The sequence below is a fragment of the Loxodonta africana genome, chromosome 5 (genome assembly GCF_030014295.1).
Source record: "Loxodonta africana isolate mLoxAfr1 chromosome 5, mLoxAfr1.hap2, whole genome shotgun sequence".
NCBI classification, from domain to species: domain Eukaryota; kingdom Metazoa; phylum Chordata; class Mammalia; order Proboscidea; family Elephantidae; genus Loxodonta; species Loxodonta africana.
In genome coordinates, this window is record NC_087346.1 from 86,025,415 (window position 1) to 86,043,993 (window position 18,579).

The 18,579-nt window shown below is 37.1% G+C and overlaps 1 protein-coding gene across 7 annotated transcripts in view; it reads left to right on the plus strand.

The window, feature by feature from the left end:
- The window catches only part of LOC100669866 (UDP-glucuronosyltransferase 2A2), a 103,675-nt gene that overhangs the window by 56,570 nt on the left and 28,526 nt on the right, over positions 1–18,579 (plus strand). Inside the window, exons 1-2 of one of the 7 annotated variants that reach the window (XM_064285740.1) lie at positions 9,859–10,055; positions 17,208–17,210. The exons of 5 other annotated variants lie outside the window; for them this stretch is intronic. In XM_064285740.1, coding sequence (XP_064141810.1) covers positions 9,887–10,055; positions 17,208–17,210 — 172 coding nt within the window. In that variant the 5' untranslated portion in view covers positions 9,859–9,886. Of the gene's footprint in view, positions 1–9,586; positions 10,311–17,207; positions 17,211–18,579 lie in introns of those variants that run through there. One more of the 7 variants, XM_064285736.1, reaches the window with a different exon arrangement.

Here is an 18,579-nt window from a genome sequence, read left to right on the forward strand (position 1 = left end):
AAAACTCTCAGTAAAATAGGTATTGGAGGGAAATTCCTCAACATAATAAAGGGTAGCAATACAAAACCAACATCAGTCTCAACGAAGAGGGTGAAAACACTCCCTTTGAGAACAGGAACAAGACATGGATGCCCTTTATCACCACTCCTATTTAACATTGTGCCGAAAGTCCTAGCCAAAATAATAAGACAAGAAAATGAAATAAAGGGCATCCAAATTGGTAAGGAAGAAGTAAAACTATCCCTATTTGTTGATGATAGATACTATACATACCCAGTACCCAGTGCCATCAAGTCGATTCCGAATCATAGCAACCTCATAGGATAGAGCAGAACTGCCCCATAGAGTTTCCAGGGAGTGCCTGGTAGATTTTGAACTGCCAACCCTTTGGTTAGCAGCAATAGCACTTAACCACTATGCCACCAGGGTTTCCTGATACTATACATAGAGAACCCAAAAGACTCCATGAGAAAACTACTGGAATTAATAAAATATTCAGCAGAATAGCAAGATGCAAGATAAACGTACAAAAATCAATTGCATTCCTATACACCAATAAAGAGAACTGTGAAAGGGGAATCAGGAAATAATACCATTTATGATGGCCCCTAAAAAAAAAAATGCTTAGGAATAAATCTAACCAGGTACCTAAATGACCTATACGAAGAAAATTACAGACCATTACTGCAAGAAACCAAAAGAGACCTACATAAATCGAAAAAACATACCATGCTTATGGGTAGTGTAGACTCAACATTGTGAAAATGTCAACCATACCCAAAGCAATCTACAAATACAATGCAATTCCAATCCTAATACCAACGGCATTCTTTAATGAAATGGAAAAACTAATCATTAACTTTTTATGGAAAAAAAAAGCAGTCCTGGATAAGTAAAGCACTATTGAAAAAGAAGAATAAACTTGGAGGCCTCATGTTTCCCCATCTCAGAACCTGCTGTATAGCTACGGTAGTGGAAACAGCCTGGTATTGGTACAATAACATACACATTGACCAGTGGAACAGAATTGAGAACCCAGATGTAAATCCATCCTCCTACAGTAATCTGATCTTCTATAAGGGTCCAAAGGCTATCAAATGGGGAAAAGAGAGTCTTTTTAACAAATGGTGCTGGCAAAACTGAATGTACACCTGCACACAAAAAAACAACAAAAAAAATGAAACAGGACCCATACTTCACACCATACACAAAAACTAATTCAAAATGGATCAAACGCCTAAATATAAAATCCAAACCTGCAAAGATTATAGAAGAAAAAAATAGAATCAATGCTAGAGGCCCTCTAATACACGGCATTAACAGGATAAAAACCATAAGTAATAACACAAAAACTCCAGAAAATAAGCTAGAGAACCAGGATCTTTCAAAAATGAAACACTTATGCTCGTTGAAAGACTTTACTGAAAGAGCAAAAATCTCTAAAATCCTTACAAAAATCCAACATCTCTACAACAGTCCAATTAAAAAATGAGCAAAGGACACTTCACCAAAGAAGACAATTAGGCAGCTAACAGACACATGACGAAATGCTCTTGATCACTAGCCATCAGAGAAATACAAATCAAAACTACAATGAGATACTATCTTACCCTGACATTTAATAAAACAGAAAATAGCAAATGTTGGAGAGGCTGTGGGGAGATTGGAATTCTTATGTGCTGCTGTGGGGATGTAAAATGATACAACCATTTTGGAAAATGACATTTACTTAAAAAGCTAGAAATAGAAATGCCATATGGTACAGCAATTCCACTCCTAGGAATATATCCTAGAGAAATAAACCTGTTACATGAATAGACATATACACACCCATGTTCATTGCATCATTGTTCACAGTAGCAAAAAAGATGCAAACAACCTAAGTGCCCATCAATAGATGAATGGGTAAACAAACTATGGTACATACACACAGTAGAATACTAAACAGTAATAAAGAACAATGATGAACCTGTGAAACATTGCAAATATGGATGAATCTGGCTGGTATTATGCTGAGTGAAATAAGTCAGTCACAAAGGACAACTACTATATGAGACCACTATTATAAAAACTCATGAAAAGGTTTACACACAGAAAGAAACAACTGTTGATGGTTACTAGAGAAGAAAGGGTTGATAAGGTAAAAATACTAACTAGGCAATAGACAAGTGTTAACTTCGGTGTAGGGTAGTACAGTACAAAATACTGGGGAAGTCAGCAGATCTTTACCACGGCAAGGTCATGGAAACTTCATAGACACACACAAACTCCCTGAGGGACCAAATTATTTGGCTGGAGGCTAGGGACCATGGTCTCTGGGGACATCTAGCTCAATTGGCATAACATAGTTTATAATGAATATGTTCTACACCCTACTTTGTTGAGTAGCATTTGAGGTCTTAAAAACTTGTGAGCAGTCATCTAAGATGCTCCACTAGTTCTACCCCATCTGGAGCAAGGGAGGATGAAGAAAACCAAAAACACAAGGGAAAGGTTAGTCCAAAAGACTAATGGACCACAACGGCCACAGACTCCACCAGACTGGGTCCAGCACTACTAGGTGATGCCGGTCTAGCAAAATTGACTACTCTGACAGTGATCACAACAGATGGTCCCAGACAGAGTTGGAGAAAAATGTAGAACAAAATTCTAACTCACAAAGAAGACCAGACTCACTGGTCTGACAGAGACTAGAAAAATACCAAAAATATGGCCCCCGGACACACTACTAACTCAGAAACGAGGTCACTTCTGAGGTTCACCCTTCAGCCAAAGATTAGATAGGCCCATAAAACAAACAATAATACATGTAGCTCAACCACGTGTATAAGTCTAAACGGCGCACCAGCCCAGCGACAAGGACGAGAAGGCAAGAGGAGACAGGAAAGCTGGAGGAAATGAAATGGGGAACCCAAGTTCGAAAAGGGAAGAGTGTTGACACATCATGGGGCTGGCAACCAATGTCACAAAACAATATGCATATTAATTGTTTAATAAGAAATTAATTTGCTGTGTAAATCATCTAAATCACAATTTTAAAAAGCAGTTAGAAAAAGAAAAAATGAAGCAAGCCACAAATGAGAGCCACGTATGTAATTCTAATTTTCTAGTAGCCGTAGTAGAGCAGTAGTTAAAAGCTTGGATGCTAACCAAAACGTCAGCAGTTCAAATCCACCAACCACTCCTTGGAAACCATATGGGACAGTTCTACTGTGTCATACAGGGTCCCTATGCGTCAGAATCAACTGGACATCAATGGATATTGTTTTGATTTCGTAGCCACATTAAAAAATTAAAAATAATCAGGTAAAATTTACTGTAGTCAGTTCAAATCCGCCAGGTGCTCCTTGGAAACTCTATGGGGCAGTTCTACTCTGTCCTATAGGGTCTCTATGAGTCGGCATTGACTCGACGGCACTGGTTTTTTTTTTAATATATTTTATTTAGCCCAATGTAGTAAAAATATTATCATTTCGTTATATAATTGATGTAAAAAAATTTAAAAAATAATAATAAGTGTCTACTATCTAGAGTGATTGCTCCTCTTGCCCTTCACCCATCTCTGGCAACCACCCATGAAGGTTGGCTTCTGTGTATATACCTATTTTTGTATTTTTATAAAAGTGAGATCATACAGTATTTTCCCTTTTGATATTGACTTATTTTACTCAGCATAATGCCCTTCAGGTTCATCCATGTTATTGTTCAAGGATTTCTCATTATTCTTTTTAGCTGCATAGTATTCCATTGTATGTATGTACCACATTTTGTTTATCCATTCCTCTGCTGTTGAGCACTTAAGATGTTTCCATCTTTTTGTTATTGTAAATACTGCTGCAATGAACATCTATGTACATACATCTGTTTGTGTTACTTCTATTCGATCTCCAGAGTATATACCTAGTAGTTGGATTGACTCATAGAGACCCAATAGGACAGAGCAGAACTGCCCCACAGTGTTTGCAAGGAGTGCCTAATGGATTTGAACTGCTGACTTTTTGGTTAGCAGCTGTAGCTCTTAATGACTATGCCACCAGGGTTCCTACTGGATCATAGGTAGTTCTATTTCTAGTGCACCAAATCTGCTGCAAAAGACCTCTTTAAAGTGTTAAAAACCAAAGATGTCACTTTGAGGACTAAGGTATGCCTGACCTAAGCACTGTGGTTTTCAACTGGCTCATATGCTTGAAAAAGCTGGGCAAAGAATAAGGAAGACCAAAGAAGAATTAATGGTTTTGAATTATGGTGTTGGTGAAGAATATTGAATATACCATGGACTATATATATAGAGAGAGAGAGAGAGAGATTTATATCATTGAAATGGCTCATGAGGTTTTTAGAAGCTGTAATGTCCCAAGTCAGTGGGGTAAGAAAGAGGATTCTCCTGACTCACATAGCAAACCCAAGATCTGTGGGCTGGACAGCAGGGCTGTAGCAGGCTGTGAAGATTGATGAATCTCAAAATAGAAAGCAGGCTACTAGATCAAGTCCCAAGAACCAGAGGTCAGATGAACAGGAGCCAGCTACAGGATCTAGAACAAACAAAAGCAAAGTAAGCAGGAAGAGCCAGGGCAACAGAGGGTGGCAGGATGAAGGCTGAGGGGGCAGTGAACTGCCACAGACCCCACCCCGACTGGTACCATTCAGTAGATTCTATCATGGGGGTGATTGTGTATCAAATTTCAACAAGGAACTGATCACATTATATGACTGCCAAAATACTGAGAATCATGGCCCACCCAAGTTGACACATAATCTTAACTATCACAGACTGCAAAAAGAATGAACAAATTTGTCTTGGAAAAAGTACAGCCAGAATGCTCCTTAGAAGCAAGGATGGTGAGACTTTGTCTCACGTATTTTGGACATGTTATCAGGAGGGATCAGTCCCTGGAGAAAGACATCATGCTTGTGAAAATGTAGTGTCAGTGAAAAAGAGGAAGACACTCAACAAGATGGATTGACACAGTGGCTACAACAATGGCCTCAAACATAAAAATGATTGTGAGGATGGCACAGTATCAAATAGTGTTTTGTTCTGTTGTACATAGGGTGGCTATGAGTCAGAACCAACTCAAAGGTATCTAACAACAGTGAAGTCCCACATAATCCATAGGCTTTCTTCATTTTTCTTCAATCTTTTTTTTTCCTTGTTCCTCATACAGAATAATATCAAGGGTTTTATCCTCTGTTTCGCTTATTCTCCCTTTCATTGTTTCAATGCTACTTTATGACATTCCATTGAGTTGTTTATTTTTGTTATTTTATTGTTAAGCTTTTGAATTTCTAGTTGTTATTTTAAGGATTCTATTTCTTCATTGAGTTTGCTGTTTTGTTCTTGTATTTTAGTCCTGAATTCTTCTAGGGTTTTTTTCTGGGTTTTGCTTGATTTCTTTGAGAAGCCTTAATACTAGTTTTTTGAAGTCTTTGTTAGGTAGTTCCATTATCAGTTCTTCCTTAGAGAGCCCTTCTGTCCCTTATTTTGTTCATTTGCTTGAGGCATCTTTTCCTGAGTTTTCGTTTGGTTTGTAATTGACTGCTGTCTTCGAGGCATTAAGGTTTTATTTATTTGTATTTTTGTGTATTGATTGTATGCTTGTCTTTATTTTTTGTTTATTTCATTTTGATATATCAGGAGCTTCTTCCCTTTATCTTTATATCTCCTACTTTCCTTTGTATAATTTTAATTGCTGTTGTCTTGTGATACTGTTTATGTCTGATTTGGTACTGCTGGTTGACTGGGTGTGATTTCCTCTAACTGGTGGGTATGGTGGATCACCCACACACAGGAGTCTTCTGTTGTTAGAAACATATGTCTTCCCTCAGAGAACTGCATGGTAGTGCAAGAGGAGATCCCTCCCCCAGTGCAATGCACCAAATGTCAGGTGGTCAAGATTCTTTGGCAACTCTTGAGGGACAGAGTGGTCTTTCTACCCCAGTATAAGTAATTAGTGCAGACTCTGGGGAGTGGGATGGGTCATCGTCATAGTCAGAGGGAAGCAGTGCTACCCCAATGGGCAATGCAGACCCTCTGCACCTGCATGGATTGATATCACAGCGGAGGGGAAAAGTACTCAAAAGCTCAGCACAAGCACATACAGCCTGCAGGATCAGGTAGGATGTGAGCTGCGTATCATTGCAGACAGTGGGGAACAGGGTGAGTGAGGCACTAGAGCTCCTGCAGGCTTCACAGCCAGTCACTGAATCTAGTTGATGAGTGTGCCACTAGCCTATGTGGCTGGTTGGTGGGTGGAGCCTATTTAAAAGAGAGGGGAAGGGATGTCAACATGGGGATGGCTGGGAGGGGGCTTCTAATTGTTACCGTACAGCTTTACTGTTCAAAAAGTAGTCCCATCACTAGTTTCTAGCTCCCTTCCTTTGCTGCACTTACCAGAGACACTGGAGCTCTCACCTGCCTACTGAACTTTCCCTTTGCCTCTCTGCAGATGTGCACTTCCTGTCTTATCTATTCCCCATCCTGAGACTCCAATGATTCAGTCCAACTGACTGTGCTCTTGTATCACTTTGCTGTGATTCTCTAGTTTCAAGGCTATGGAACTCCCACACATCCTCCTCTTGGGCTTGTTGAGACTAGTCATGCATCGTCTCACTTCGTTTTTTTTCCCAGGTTTGTTTACACAGTATCTGTGCCTCAGGTTGTGTTTTCTGTGAAGTTGATTTTCTGAGCACATCACCCAGGGGTGCTGCTTGCTGCTGTCCCCAAATCGCCATGGTGCATCAGGCCAGGGGAGGCAAAGCACAGATGTTACGTAGATCTCTGTGTTCCTACTGTTTTTGTTCTCTCTCTCATTTCATTCAGTGCTAGGTCCAATTCTTCAAGCTTCCATTTGATGTTCTGGGTTCAGAGGTCATTATTTATATCTGTATCCCTTAGTTTCTGGAGTCTTTGTTGTAGGAGAATGTCATTATGGTGCATCTAAGTCACCATATTAACTCAAACCTACTCCATTGAGTTTTAAATTTCATTTGTTAATTTTTTTTTCTAGAAATTCTCTTGGCTGCTTCAGCAAATTTTCATTTTTTTTTAAATTTCTTGTTCATTGCTGATATTTTCAGGTTTAGGTTTCAAATATTTAAATATATCAAACAGAGAAACTTAGTATTTCATTTTAAAACATTCTAATATTTTAAATCATTCAGTAAATATTTCTAGTCTCTGTTACCTTTTCCCATTTGGAGTCATGAAGCTTTGTTACCTTGGAACAGGAACAATTACAGTGGACTTTCATCTATGGGAAGTCTTTGGAGTTAGGGTCAAAATTTCCCCAAAGAGGCTTTTCTAGTTTGAATTTTAACCGCAAATCTACATAAGGACTTGTGAGGTGCTGAAAGATTTTTGGCCTTTCTTCTTGGTCCTTGAGAGCCAGGCCACACCTGAGGCTAATGAGCGGAGGATGGTCAAAGGCAGTACCTGATGACCCAATGTTGACTAGTCTCGGGAGGCATGATGTAGACTATCATTACCAAACGATGAGTCCTATAAAAGCCTGGAACGCTAAAGTTCAGAAGGTTTCCTGGTTAATGAGAACATCTGCTCTCAGAAAGGTAGTTTATCCCTTGGAAATCATCCTAGTCTTCCACTATTTTCTTGTATCCACTTTGGTTATAATAAATCAGTAGTCATAACTGTAGTATATTCTCTATGAGTTCTATTGGTCAGTCTAGCAAATTATCTAACTCAAAGGGGCAGTGGGAACCAATGGGTCAGAAAGTAAGTGTGTTATGTGGACTGCCAAGCTTTTGTCTGGCATCTTGAAGGGATAGTGGGAAGCCAGCACTGAATTTGTACCCAGCAGGTCAGAAGCTTGGGGTATTGTGTAGCATCTGTCTGTTTAGCAGTCTGAAGAATGGTGTCCTTTAACATGAGTGATCTGAGCTAGTCCTTGTGGCTAGGGTCACAGAAAGACTACCATGAGGGCAGCTGGCAATAAAGATGAAGAAGCGGGATTGTGTGAGTACTGGATGAAAATCCACATTTAGGGGATTAGATTCATGTTGTTCCTTATTGCACAGGGCTATTTTGTGTTAAGAATTCTGAGGGAAGATTTTTTTTTTTCCTACACAGTGTCAAAATCATGGCAGGATCCCTTATGTTTACAGAATAAGGGTTAGTTATTTGACTTATTTTCTCTAATAATTGATGAACTCATTTTGCATTGGAATTGTATTTTATTTGTCTTTCTATGGTCTTTTTTTTTTTTTTTTATAGGAACTGGAATATAGTAATAAAGTTCTCAAAATTATTTGTTGGGGATTTGGAGTAGAATATAAATTGGGCTAAAAAAATGCATGGATGACTGAAAGTTAAATTTACATTTTTTAACCCTACTACTCCCACAGATTCAAAATACCCAAATATCTCCATAGACATGTCTATCATTATCTCATCACTGTAGGTATAAAAAAAAAAAACAAAAAAAAAACACTTTCCTTAACTGCTCCTCCATTTGTGTTTCATGTCTTTACTACAGTCATTGTCACACCCTGGTTATTCAAACTAGAAGCTGAAGCACTTCCTTTGTTTTTCAACTATTTATAATTTCTCATTAGGCATAACAATTCTTATTCTACACTTTCCTTTCAGAAACCAACATTATATAATTGCTGACACTCTTATCTAAACTTGCTTTCCTAAAATACATTTTTAACACTTTACCCTACTTTTACTCTCTTTTCGCTACAACTGAATTCCTGTTTAAATGCCAGAATAGTTTTATTAAAGAGCAAATATGATCTTCTTCTGAACATGACTTGAAAGTTTGAATGAACACCTTTTGTGAAGATTAAAATTGAATGTAGAGCATAGCATTCAAGTTTTTCCAAGGCCTCCTAATTTAACTAACACTTTTTTTTTTTTTTTGCACTTTACCTGGGTCTCTACTTTGTACATTTTCACCAATAACTGTCCACTTTTTTCCTCATGTTCTTCCATTCACCTTGAGTACCCTCCTTTGCTCCTAGGCTCAGTTCAAATGCCTCCTGCTATTCAAGAAGTTTTCCTCTAACCCTCTTCACATATGAGTAACAACTTATTCCTTTGTGGTCCTGAAACACTGTATCCTTTGAATACTATTTGTATAAAATTATAACTGAACATTCATCCAGTTATAATGTGAAGCATATGTCTTATTAATATGCTAGTGTAGTGTGTAAGCAAACTGGTGGCAAAAACTATACATTTACATTTTCCCAAGTTATCTGTCATTATATTCCATAAATAAACCATAGTATATACTGAATTTAATTATCTTAGATTGGTTCATCTATTTTATTTAGAAATCATCAAATTAAAAAATGTCATTATTCTCTAACATACTTAAACCAGAACTCCTAGAATGCTAGAACCATTTTCCTCTTAAATTTTGAATATTTCTCTTCCCCTTCAAGGATATATTATGTAACGCTGTGCCCAGTCAACAGCATTGACAGAGTCTGCCACATGAAGACATCATTTCTTATTTCTAGAAATTAATGTTTAACTTGTTCTTTATCTAACTTGCCATTTCTACTTTGTGCCTGGCAAACACTCAAACCCCTCAGGGCAGTGTGTGAGGCAAGTGCTGTCATGGTGCCTGAGAAATGGGTTTCGGCACTTCTGCTGCTGCAGCTGTGCTGGACTGGTTGTGGAAACTGCGGGAAAGTCCTGGTGTGGCCCTCTGACATGAGTCATTGGCTCAACATAAAGACCATTCTGGAGGAACTCGCTGACAGGGGCCACGAGGTGATGGTGTTAACTCCTTCACACATTTTCTTTGTTGACTACTACCAACCTTCTACAGTGAACTTTGAAGTGATCTTTATGGAAATAGGCAGAGAAACTGTGGAGGATTTGCTAAATGACTTCTTGGAGTTAGCTGTTAATATTATGCCAAACTTGTCATCCTGGCAATCAGCGAAAAAAATGCAGGACGTTTTTCTTCGATCAACTGCATATCTGAAACATCTGTGTGAGAATGTGATCTACAATCAGACACTCATGAAGAAGCTCAAGGAGGCCAACTACAATATAATGATTATAGACCCTGTGGTGCCCTGTGGAGATCTGATAGCTGAGTTGCTTGCAGTCCCTTTTGTGCATACGCTGAGGTTCTCGATGGGTGGTACAATGGAGAAAAATTGTGCAAAACTTCCATCTCCACCTTCCTATGTACCTGTTCCCATGGGGAGACTAACAGACAGAATGACCTTTTTGGAAAGGGTGAAAAATGTAATGTTTTCACTTTTGTTTGACTTCTGGCTCCAGCAGTTTGACACTCGGTTTTGGGACCAGTTTTATAGTGAAGCACTAGGTAAGAGATTCTGCTTTTTATTCTCAACTAGTTATCAAAAGAAACATTGGAGGTTTAAGAAAAGTCTAGGTAAATGAAGGAAATACATTTTTTTTTAAACCTGTCTTCTACATAAAAATCTACAAGTCATATCAATGAACTGGTTAATGGTAACTATTTCAAGTACCAGCCAAAAAACCCATTGCTTATCGGGAGTCATAGCGACCCTAAAGGACAGAGTAGAACGGCCTCATACGGTTTCTGGGGAGGAGCTGGTGGATTCGAACTGCTGACCTTTTTTTGGTTAGCAGCTGAGTTCTTAACTACTGTACCACCAAGGTCCCATTTCAAGCACGGGAGACAAGAAATCCTTTGCCAAAGTTAGTCTTTCTTTACAGCCATCTAACCATTTCTCTAAGGTACCTTGATATTTAATAGATTGTTAACAAAAATAAAAGAAAACATAAACAAATATATATATATGTTAGTCCAAAGAATAATGTGTTATTTGTCAGGTATAAGATGTCACAAATAAGCTAATATGCTGAGTTTACCCTTGGTAGAATGTAATATGTGTTTTAAGAGTAAGATAACTTCCTTGCCTGACACCAGACAAATATGTTTTAACAGTGAGATTGAATTTGGTGCATTCCTTACATTACCTGAATGTTGCTTCACAAATTTTGAAAGTCACGGATTATTATTCTCAATTTTGTACCATTCCTATTGTAGCTGGGTACCTGGCATTCTTTTTGCTTTTTTAAAAAAGTCCTATATGGGCTTTTCATCATATCTGGTCACTGAAAATTTCCTAGGATGCTTTATACTTCTTGGGAAAGTATTATACAAAAACTTGAAAAATTAAGTAGACAATTTTAAAAGACTTTGTGTCTCAAAGTGTTACAATATTAGATTTTTTAACCTCAGTGATTTATACATATTCCACCTATTTTTACTTGCTTGAAATTTCTGCTAAAGAGTGGTGTTGTTTTGCAATTTTTATACACCCAGCAGTCATCTGAATCTGTCAATTTACTCTATCTTTGCAAGTTACACAGAAATTTAAAATAACAAGCAAAATATATTAAGCACTAAAAATATTAACTTATTTGTTTTCCAATAGATGGATTGTTTCACAGAACAAATATTCAAAGGAAATCATTTCAAAAATCCTTAGCTTTAGTTCTGTAAAACAATGCGTCTATTGAAAAACCTCAGTATGTGACATACATAGTTGAGAACTCTGTAACCACTACTCAAATAAATGCTGGGGCTAATTTTGCATATCTAGGAAGTCCTTAAACTGCTCCATTAAACAAAGAGATCCAATGTTTAACAGCACAAAGCACATACACAACCTGGAAAACTTGCACATGTTTTTTCTTCACCATGATCTAGCCTCATTCCAGTTAAGTGTTTTTAGTATAAATCATGCCATGTCTCTTAGAAGACAGTTTTCTTTATTGGTTCGTTGAGTTTAAAATAACTTCTTTTTCTTGGTATCTTACCTATTTCTACTCCTGAAAATATCAGGGGAGACTTTTATTCTTTGCAGATTTGGTAAATTATAATTAAGAATCCTAAAGTGTAATGGTTAAGAGCTCATCTGCTAACAAAAAGTTGGTACTTCAAATCCACCAGCTGTTTCTTGGAAACCCCATGGGGTAGTTCTACTCTGTCCTATAGGGTCACTATGAGGTGGAACCGACTCGATGGCACCTAACAGCAACAAACATGTTTTATGAGATTAATTAAAGTTTCCAAAGTGAGCCCTAATAGAATGTCATGTTTTCTCCAAGGAGTTCCTTCTTTTCACGACTGCATAGTTGCCATGGGTCCTAGGGTTTGACTTCTGTAACACAGCCAAGGACAAGAATTCCCAGTCTTTTGCTCTGATGTGGAAGTGTGGCACTAGCTAGATAATCCAACCTTGGAAACTTCAATCAACTTTACCGCCTGTTGGTTTAGTTTTCAGAACTGAAGGTTACTCTTTGCAATAACTTTAGCTGCCAATTTATGGGTCAATCCACAGCTGAGATATAAATGTTCTTCCATTAGCCAGCAAGCAATGAAGGTATTGTGAAAAATTAAACAAGTGGGAACTTTTGAGATTTGTTTGGCCATTGCTCTATTGATTGACCTACAATAGATGTTAAGGTTACCAAAGAATAGCAAATTTAAAGAAATAATGTGTTCTGCATACTTATCTTTTCTAAAAACCTATCTACTTTCTCTTTATTCTGAAAATTGAGGATGATTTTCTGGTTCCAAACAATAATTTACTATGGCAAAGGACAGAATGGTATTGTTATATTATGTAAGAATAGAGAATAAAAGTATAGGCTTTTCTATGTATAAATACTGTTGGATTAATGAAGCCCTTAGGATCTGTGGCAAAATTTTGACTCAATCGTCTTTGTCAGGTTTTCTTCTTGTTGTAAATACTCTCCTTGATTTTCATTTCTATATTTTGCCATGTTCTTAATAGGCAAATCTGAATGTGATGTTAGTATTATTTCATTTGTAATGTCATAATAAAAATAACAAATATGCATAGTTAAAAAATTCAAACGAAGCTAAAGAATACAAAATGAAAAGGTGATGTGCTTTCCATTCTTTCTACATAAGCACTATTAACATTTCTTGTCTTCACATCAAGGTATTGTGTATGCGTTATTAAACATTGGTGTGTGCGTATGTCTTTTTTTTTTAACTATATAGGCACAATTTCTAAGTATTCACTTCTACCTCTGTCTTTCACCTAATATAGATCTAAATAACTTCACATTAGTATTTTAAATCTATGGCATTTTCTATACTTAATAATATTTTCTTGTATGGATCTAACAAATTGTTTAGCCTTTTGCTGAGAACTCCTTTGGTTCTTCCACTCCTCTGCTACTGCAAAAAGTGTTGCAGTGAACTCTTTGCACATATATCTATGCCATATATTGCCCTTCTAAAGTTTTTAACTATATAGCTTTTATCTTCAGACAGTTCCTGAGAGTATCATTTGTTCTACTTTCAACTGGGCTGTTTATCTTACTGACTTGTATTTGTTCTGACATTTTAGGGTATATAAGCCTTTTTTTGTGTTTTAAAATTCTTTTTTAAGTCCACCAATTGAATTTCAAAGGTTTGAAATACTTTATACTACACTTAAAATATTTTATACAACCTTTAAAAATTAATACTTACAAAAAAGTATAGAAAATATAAGTGTACAGTTGAAAGAAACAACAAAATGAATATATGCAGGCCCTCTAACCTAGTTAAGAATTAGGTATTTGCCCATATGTGAGAAGCAAACTTCCTTTAGTAAAAACCACAATCTGACTTTGGTGTTAACATTCCTTTGCTTATTTTTGTAGTTCTACTACCTAAAAATGATTCCCTCCACATATTATTGTTTACATTTTTGAATTTCATAATACAATCACACATTTGATTCTTATCTCAACTTTTTTTGTAAGTTGTAATACACATTTTTAAATTAAATTTTAGGATTGTTGCCAGTGCATAGAAATTGCAATTGCTATTTCATATTGTTTTTGTATCCAACAACATTACCAAGTCTCTATTTATTTTAATGATTTATCTGTATATTTGGGGAGATTTGCTATGTGGCAGTCATATAATTTTATATAATTTAAAATATATATATAAATATATAGACAGACCTCCTAGATTGACTTTGTTCTAGTTTTTTTTTTTTTTTTCCTTGTTTAGCTGCAGTGGTTGAAAACGTGGTTGAATTAAATTTGTCATTACTGTATATTATTGACTTGTGCCTACTTTAATGGAAATACTGTCAATAGTTCAACATAAAAAGTTATGTTTGATGGGGGCTTTCGATAGGTGCCTTTTATCAGACATTTGTTGTTGTTAGGTCCCGTCGAGTCAATTCCAACTCATAGCAACCCTATGCACAACAGAATAAAACACTGCCTGGTTCTGCGCCATCTTCACATTGGGATGATTTGCCCATGCAATATGCCTTTTAATTTCCTGACTGCTGTTTCCATGGGTATTGATCACAAACCAATGAAAGCCTTGACAACTTCAGGCTTTTCTTTGTCTATCATGATGTTGCTTATTGGCCCATTCGTGAAGATTTTTGTTTTCTTTATATTGAGGTGTAACCCATACTGAAGACTGTAGTCTTTGATCTTCATCGGTAAGTGCTTCAAGTCCTCTTGGCTTTCAGCAAGGAAAGTTGTGTCATCTGCATATTGCACATCATTAATGAGTCTTCCTCCAATCCTGATGTCACATTCTTCATGTAGTCTAGCTTCTCAGATTATGTGAACAGAAAACGGATTGAATAGGTATAATGAAGGGATACAACCCTGATGCATACCCTTCTTGATTTTAAATCAGGCAGTATCCCTTGTTCTGCTGGAATGACTGCCTCTTGATCTATGTGCAGGTTCCACATGAGCACATTTTAAGTGTTCTGGAATTCCCATTCTTGGCAATGTTATCCATATTTTTTTTATGATGCACACAGTTGAATAACTTTGCATAGGAGATAACTTTGTGTAGTAGATAAAACACAGTTAACATCTTTCTGGTATTCTCTCCTTTTAAGCCAAGATCCGTCTGACATGAGCAATGATATCCTTTGTCCCACACCCTTTTAGGAATCCAGCGTGAATTTCAGGCACTTACCTATCGATGAAGGGATGCAACTGTTTTTGAATGATCTTCAGCAAAATTTGACTTGTATGTGTTGTCAGTGATATTCTTTGATAATTTTTGCTTTCTGTTGGATTACTTTTCTTTGGAATGGACACAAATATGGATTTCCTCCAGTCAGTTGGTCACATAACTGTCTTCCAAATTTCTTGACATAGACAAGTGAACACCTCCAGCACTTTATCCATTTGTTGAAACATCTCAATTGGTATTCCATCAATTCCTGGAGCCTTGTTTTTTGCCATTCCCTTCAGAGCAGCTTGGAGTCCTTCCTTCGTTACCATCAGTTCTTAATTATATGATGCCTCCTGAAATGGTTTAACATAGACCAATTCTTTTTGGTACAGTGACTCTCTGTATTCCTTCCATCATCTTCTGTTGTTTCCTGCGTCGTTCGATATTTTGCGTATGGAATTCTTCAATACTGCAACTCGAGGCTTGAATTTTTTCTTCGGTGCTTTCAGCTTGAGGAATTCCGAGTTTGTTCTTGAATTTTGGTTTTCTAACTCCAGGCCTTCACACATTTCCTTAGAATACTTTGTCTTCTCAAGCTGCCCTTTGAAATAGTCTGTTCAGTCTTCTACTTCATCATTTCTTCCATTTGCTTTAGCTACTTGACTTTCAAGAGCAAGTTTCAGAGTCTCTTCTAACATCCCTTTTGGTCTCTTCTTTCTTTCTTGTCTTTTTAATGACCTTTTGCTTTCTTCACATAGAATGTCCTTGACGTCACCCCAAAACTTGTCTGGTCTTTGGTCATTTGTGCTTAAATGCATCAAATCTGTGCTTGAGGTAGAGGCAGGGTCAAGATGGCATAGTAGTCAGATGCTTCCTGTGGTCCCTTTTACAACAAAGACCAGGATAAACAAGTGAATCGACTATATATGACAGTGTGGGAGCCCTGAACATCAAGGGCAAGGTTGAGGAGTTGGACTGAGTGGCAGGGCGGGGGAGATATGATTCAGAAGCAGCGAGGAGTTGCCAGACATGACCCAGTAGGAACTGGCACCCTGCAGGCCACATCGGCTGGGGCGAGTGTAATGAGGCAAGCACCACTGTTTGGGACATGTTTTCCACATTGGGGGAGACTGAGAAGTGGAGAGTCCACTTACGCCTCCAGAGTCAGCGAAAGGTGGCGCTCAATTGTCAAAAGACAAGTACATGCAGCTAAACTACGATGCGAACCAATAAACACCCCTTTAGGAAAAAATTCTCTCCCATTTACCTGATTCCTCCACATTCTGCACTGGGTCCCGTACAGGCTTCAGTGATAGCTGCTTTCCCTGGCCCGGAAGTAGGAAAAGGTATGCACCCTGAGCCATTCTCCCAGCCTTGGAAAAGGAGCAAATAGGGAAAAAATAGGGGGGTGGGGGGTGGGGGTGGGGGGTGGGGAGGGAAACAGGTAAAAAATAATCTGTTGAATTGGGCTTTTAATTTTTTTTTTCTATTTCGTTACCATCTTCTCTTTATTGATTATATTATTATTTTTTCTTGTCTTGCTGGGTTCTTTTTCTAATTTGTTGAAGACATTCTTCTAAAAATTTTTGAAAGCTATAAATTGATTTTAGATGCCATACATACTGTATTCCAGAAGTTTTTATTTATAGTATTTTTTATAACTTCTAAGTATTTTCTCTTTTTTTTTTTTTTTGGCAAAGATTGATGAAATGTCTTTTTCAATTTTTAGATCTAAGAGAGTATACCAGTTAGCTATTATGGCAATAATGTTTTATAACAAACCAGCCCACACTCAATGACTCAAACAATAGTCATTTATTATTGTTCATGTTTCTGTAGGTTTCAGGGTAGTTCGTTTCTCAAATGACCTTGTTTATTCAACTGAAACCAATGTGTGTGATTCTTGCCTTTTGCCTGGGCTTTCTCAGTGTTTGGGAGTTGTCTTAGTCATCTAGTACTGCTATAACAGAAATATCACAAATGAATGGCTTTAACAAAGAGAAATTTACTTTCTCACAGTCTAGTAGCTTATGAGTCCAGATTCAGGGCATAGGCTCCAGAGGAAGCTCTCTCTGTCTCTGTCTCTGTCTTACCTCTGGAGGAAGGCTCTTGTCCTCAATCTTCCCATGGTTGAGGAGCTTCTCAGGCACAGGGACCCCATGTCCAAAGGATGTGCTCTGCTCCTGGTGCTGCTTTCACGGTGGAATGAAGTCCTCCCCACTCTCTGCTTGGCTCCTTTTCCTTTTACCTGTTGAGAGATAAAAGGTGGTACAGGCCACATACCAGGGAAACTCTTTTTACTTTGGTTTAGGGAGGTGACCTGAGTAAAGGTGGTGTTACAATCCCACCCTAATCTTTTTAAACATAAAATTACAATCATAAAATGGAGGACAACCACCCAATGCTAGAAATCATGGCCCAACCAAATTGAAACACACATTTTTGGGGGAACATAATTCAATCCATGACAGGAGTCTACTGGTGTAGGATGCCTTGGCTTTCTCCATGTATCACTCAGATCTATTTAGCAGGCTAGCTTTGGAATGTGCTCATGGTAAGCCGAGGTCTAATAAAAAAAAAAAAGAAAGGCATAGACATAATTTCACAATTAGGGCATGGATACAGGAAAGTGGGGGGCAGGGAAGGGAAGGAACCAATAATGCAATCAACATACTTCATGGGATTGGCTAGTTCACTTTTTTTTTTTTTTTAATTTCCAGTTTACTTGTAATGTGGTCTGTATAATAAGAATCTTTTGAAAAATTTTGAGGCTAGTTTCAAGTCCTAACATGTTTAATTTTCAAATATGATATTTATATGCTTGAAAAAATTATGTAGTCTCTAATTGTTGGATTAAAAAATGCTATATATGACCATTATATCAAGTTTGTTGACTTTTCTGCTCCAATATTTTATATGCTACAGCTATATTATGTTTGTGAAATGTCTATTTCTAAACCATTGGTAATAAAATCTTTCCCTATGATGATAGATTTTTTTAAAATTTCTTCTTATAATAGTGTCAAAATTTGCTTTATAAGGCTTACAAAGATGGTATAGCTGCATTCACATGTAGAACTATTATAGCTTTCTAGTGGATTGAAACTTTTTTATTGCTTTTTAGTGATCTTTTTATTTTTGGTAATGCTGGGTTAAAAGCAATTTTGATATTAATATAACTACATCTACAATCTTTTGGAAAGTGTATATATAATACATTTTCCTTTTTTTTTGTATTTTAAGTTTTTAGGTGTAAGGAACCCTGATGGCACAACTGTTAAGCTTTTAGCTACTAGGCAAAAGGTTGGTGGTTCAAATCCACCGAGTGGCTCCATGGAACAAACACCTGGGAATCTGCTTCTGTAAAGATTACAGCCAAGAAAACTCTATGGGACAGTTATATTTTGTCACATGGGGTTGCTATGAGTCTGAATCAACTAGACAGCACACAACAACAAAGTTTTAGATGTGGTCTATTTTGACCAGAATATAACTAGGTTTTTAAAAATCCAGTGTGATCTATAACAGAAAAATTTTATCTGTTTGCATTTATTTGGAAAACTCCTACATTTTACAACTACCATCTGTTTATGAGCTTTTTATGTTTTGATTATTTTCTCCTATTTTATTGTGTGTG